Source organism: Alexandromys fortis, unplaced genomic scaffold, assembly GCF_014885135.2.
Source record: "Alexandromys fortis isolate MF-2015 unplaced genomic scaffold, M_Fortis_MF-2015_v1.1 scaffold_2228, whole genome shotgun sequence".
Taxonomy (NCBI): Eukaryota; Metazoa; Chordata; class Mammalia; order Rodentia; family Cricetidae; genus Alexandromys; species Alexandromys fortis.
The window spans coordinates 1,149-5,323 of NW_026070092.1; the positions used below are offsets into that span (position 1 = coordinate 1,149).

Below are 4,175 nucleotides of genomic sequence, written 5' to 3' on the forward strand. Positions count from 1 at the left end.
GACTTTAAGTGAAGTGAGCAAAACACAAGAATACAAGTCCTTCATGTTCTTTCTCACACAATGGAAGAAAAACTAAAATTCCTCTAGACTGCCTGACAGTGATTAGTAGAAGTTAGATCATTTATCATAGGGAAGGGGAGCTTCTATGAGGCACATGGACTTAATAACTGCAAGGTCTATACAGGTGTGGTATATGTAGAAGAGTGGCCCCTGTATTGAATGGTTTTCTGTGTCAAACAGATACTTGACACAAGCTGGAGTCATCAGAGAGGAAGGAATTTCAATTGAGGAAATGCCTCCATAACATCCAGCTGTAAGGCTTTTTCTCAGTTAGTGATCAGTGTGGAAGGGACCAGTCCATGGCAGTCCTGGCAGTCCTAGAGTCTATAAAAAGGCAGGCTTAACAAGCCGTAAAAAGTAAGCCAGTAAGCAGCACCCCTCCATGGCCTCTACATCAGCTCCTGCCTCCAGGATCCTGTTCTGTTTGATTTCCTCTGCTCACTTCCTTTGATAATAAGTAGAAATATAGAAGCAAAAGACAAATAAAACTCTTTACTACCCAACTTGTTTTTGATAATGTTGTCTCATCACAGCAATAGAAACCCTAACTACAGCCGCCTCCACTTATTTATATGTTGCTTATTTATCAGGAAGTGGTACCACTTGAGTAGGACTGGGCTATGGCTTTGGTGGAGAAGGTGTAGCCTTGTTAGAAATGTGTCTCTGGGTTGTCTATAGCATCCTGCTGACTTTAGAGTCAGAGAACTCTCAGCTATTTCCCCAACACAAAGTCTGCTTATGTGCTGCCGTGCTCCCCCCACATCATGATAATGAACTAACCTCTGACACTGTAAGCAATCCCTGCTTAAATGCTTTCTTTTACAAGATTTGCTAGGGTCATGGGGTCTTTTCAAAACAACTGAACATCAACCGAGGCAATTGGTATGGAAATATCATGCTGGCACCAAGTTTTATGGACATCAATACATGTGAGTGAAAACACAATAATAAAGAATAAGTTGCATAATTATATTTGTCAGCTATTTTTATATAAAAAGAATCCATTAATCTTGTTTCCCTCACATGTTGATATTTGGCAGTGAAGCACTAAGCAACAGACTGCTTTTAATCTGGGAATGTTCTTTATTAACAGAAAAATATACATATCAAGAAACTGAATCTCCTATGATCTATGAGAAAGAGGTACTTACGTAAACATTTTGGTGGCTCTGACCACTCTCCATGTCTACATATTATTTTCTTGTTGCCCTGCAGTTGGTAAAATGACTGGCACTGATATTCAACTAATGATGATGGTGCATATTCTCGTAAGAGGAAGGAGGTGATGTCCCCATTTTCAATAGGGGGAGGAGGCCCACATTTCCCCGTTGAATCTAAGAATGACAATATTTGAATGTTTGAGAGATCAAATCAAAGTACAGGCTTAAACAGAACCAATGAAAGCACAGTTCTAAACAAGACTTTAGTGATTTCAGGCTACATAAATTATTCCATAAGGAAATTTCAATCACATAAACTTAGAGTTACAAGTTCTTCCTTCATTCTTACCTAAAACATTTACTTAAATGGACCAAGCATGTGTGTTCTGAAGCTTTCTTGTGTTAGTATTGTCTTAACAGCTCCTAAACATATAGATGCCAGTGAAGACAGGCAGGATTTTTTTTTAAGTTACTGGAGTATTTAATGTTCTATGTATTCCTAATCTTCATCATTATTTTTAGAAACATATTTATAGAGAAGAATTCAAAGCTTTTAAAGTTACAGAAGGAAAATGAGGCTCTCCTGATTCATCGTAGAGATAAAGTAAGTATACTCTTCTCTTTGTTATACTTTTGCTAGTTACAACAGGAATTCATGTACATATTATTTTTAGTACACAAAATAAGAAATTGAGAATCTAGTTATGAGATTCAGTCCTCAATTAATTGCACAATGCTATGTGATATTTGTTTCTCTTCTGTACTTCTGATTGTGCTGTTGAGGTCACAGGAGAAGACTGAAATGAAGAACTAATATTTTGTTCTTTTGAGTAAGATCACAACAAGAGCATCATGAAACTGAACTGAATTCTAACATTGTTTAGACAAAAAATATTGTTCCAGATTCAAACAAAATATTTCAGTGTGGAGGAAAATGAAAACAAGTTGGCCATAAGGCAGCATGTACATTTTTAAGAGATGATTAAATTCAAACTGTACAAGTCCCATGAAGTCCATGAAGATACATGTATTAAAACTGCTTAAAGAAAACATCTTGAAACAACAACTTTATTAAATCACCAGCCACACTGGAACAAGATCCAAAAGAAAGTAACTCTCCCTCTACCACCATGGAGGCCATAGGAGGTGAAAGGAAATGAGTGTCAGCCTTGAATTCCATGTCCAGTGAAACTAGACTTTCAAATTAATGAATTTAACATTAATGAAGACTTAAAATTAAAGAAAGTAAAGAGGATTTAACTCCAAAAGAGAATTCCTCATAAAAAAACAAGTAGCAGAATTCATCACAGAAATAGAAATAACAATTAAAATTTTAGGATAAAATAACTGGTAAAAGTAACTGGTAAAATACTAGATGGTCTTTCTGCTTATAACATTATGTTTATATTCGAGATGAAACCTAGCATTTGCGAATGGTGCTGAAGATATGTAACAGGAAATCCTACAGAAATTTTTAAGTAAAACATGGAAAATGGGAATCATAAATAGATACTGAGTGGCAATGTTCCTAAAATCTGATAAAACCTTTGTTGAAAAATTTCCACCAAAATTCTTCTATAAATTCACCAAAAGAATTAAACTTTATCAATATTGTTTTATTTTCACTTTCTTATAATCTTGGTTTGTGAGCTTTTCATTTAATGACTGAGCCATCTATAGGGGACATCTGCCCCACACTACATAAATCACAAGGAACCAAAGAAGGGACAGTCCAGGAAAATAGAATCAGTTCCTTGACCAGTCAGCATAAAAGAGGCTTCCTCCAAGAGCAGATGAGAGTGGGTGCAGAGACCCACAGTCAGATATTAGGAGCTGTCTAAATTGGTGGTCTATATTGGATTCCTCACTTGGAGAATGGGGAACCCAAAGAAAAGGAAAGGAAAGATTGTAGGAGTCAGAATAAATGAAGGGAACCAGGAGAACATGGTCCACTGAGTCAACTAAGCAGAGCTCACATGGCTCTGAGACTGAGGCAGCAAACCTGGGGCCTGCATGCGTCTACAGGAGGTGCTTTGCATATATGTTATGGCTGTTAGCTTGGTGTTTTCCTAAGACTCTAACAGTGTCAATAGATGTCTCTCTAACTCTTTTCTTCCTATTGAGTTACCTTGAACAGCCTCTACATGAGGGGTTATCTTGTTTTGTCCCATTTGACTGTTGTTTCTTGAAGGCCTGTTCCTTTCTGAAGGGAAATGCTGAGGGAGTGGATCTGGAGGACAGCAAATATGTTGGGGGACGGATCTGGGAGGAGGTTAGAAGGATGTAGTATATTGCAGTAGTAATGTTTTGTATGAGTAAAAAAATCTGTTTTCATTATTAAAAGAAAAAAGTTAGAAAAATGATTCTCATAAAAATCTTCACTTTATCTTCACTAATGTACAATAAACAAATTACTTTATTAAATAAGCCTTGGGGCTGGGTCTTGGGAGTACATGACTTTAATCCCAGAAATCAAGAGGAAGAAGCAGGTTGATCTCTGTGTTCTCAGGGCCAACCTGGTCTACAAGAGTTAGGACTAAGACAGGCTCGATAGCTATAGAGAAACCCTGCCTCAAAAAAACTAAGAAATAAAATCATTTGGAAATATGATGGCTTACCTTTGCATTTTGGTGGTTCTGTCCAAATCCCATTTTGACACATCACTTCTACTTCCCCAAATAGTTCAAAAGGTTTGTTACATTCATAACGTATTCTGTCATTGGCTCGATATTTAGCCTTGGGCCTTGATACCATAGTAGCATTTTCCACATGTGGTGGATTCCCACAGGAATTATCTTAAGAAAAAAATAAAGTGTCATTAGCTCTTTGTTCATCTTAAATACCCAATCAACACATAAGATTCCAAATGTATTTCTTATATTTTTGGTTGTGAGCCTAGCCTTTAATGGCTGAGCCATCCCTCCAGACCCCAAATGTATTTCTTAACAAATGAAT

At 36.8% G+C, this 4,175-nt stretch overlaps 1 protein-coding gene across 1 annotated transcript; it reads right to left on the minus strand.

Moving 5' to 3' along the window:
* Positions 1-1,120: 1,120 nt before the first annotated feature.
* On the minus strand, positions 1,121-4,048 carry LOC126496256 (complement factor H-related protein 1-like). Its single transcript, XM_050133787.1, has 2 exons — positions 3,839-4,048; positions 1,121-1,394 (listed from the first exon to the last, which is right to left on the minus strand). Exons 1-2 carry the CDS (start codon positions 3,972-3,974, stop codon positions 1,147-1,149), a joined length of 384 nt encoding a protein of 127 aa, XP_049989744.1. The 5' UTR covers positions 3,975-4,048; the 3' UTR covers positions 1,121-1,146.
* Positions 4,049-4,175: the final 127 nt, after the last annotated feature.

Coding starts and splice junctions, on each gene's coding strand:
- LOC126496256 (XM_050133787.1), bottom strand. CDS start 3,974: ATGGTATCAAGGCCCAAGGCTAAATATCGAGCCAATGACAGAATACGT. Junction 1,395..3,838: donor AGAACCACCAAAATGCAAAG/GTAAGCCATCAT, acceptor TGTCATTCTTAG/ATTCAACGGGGAAATGTGGG.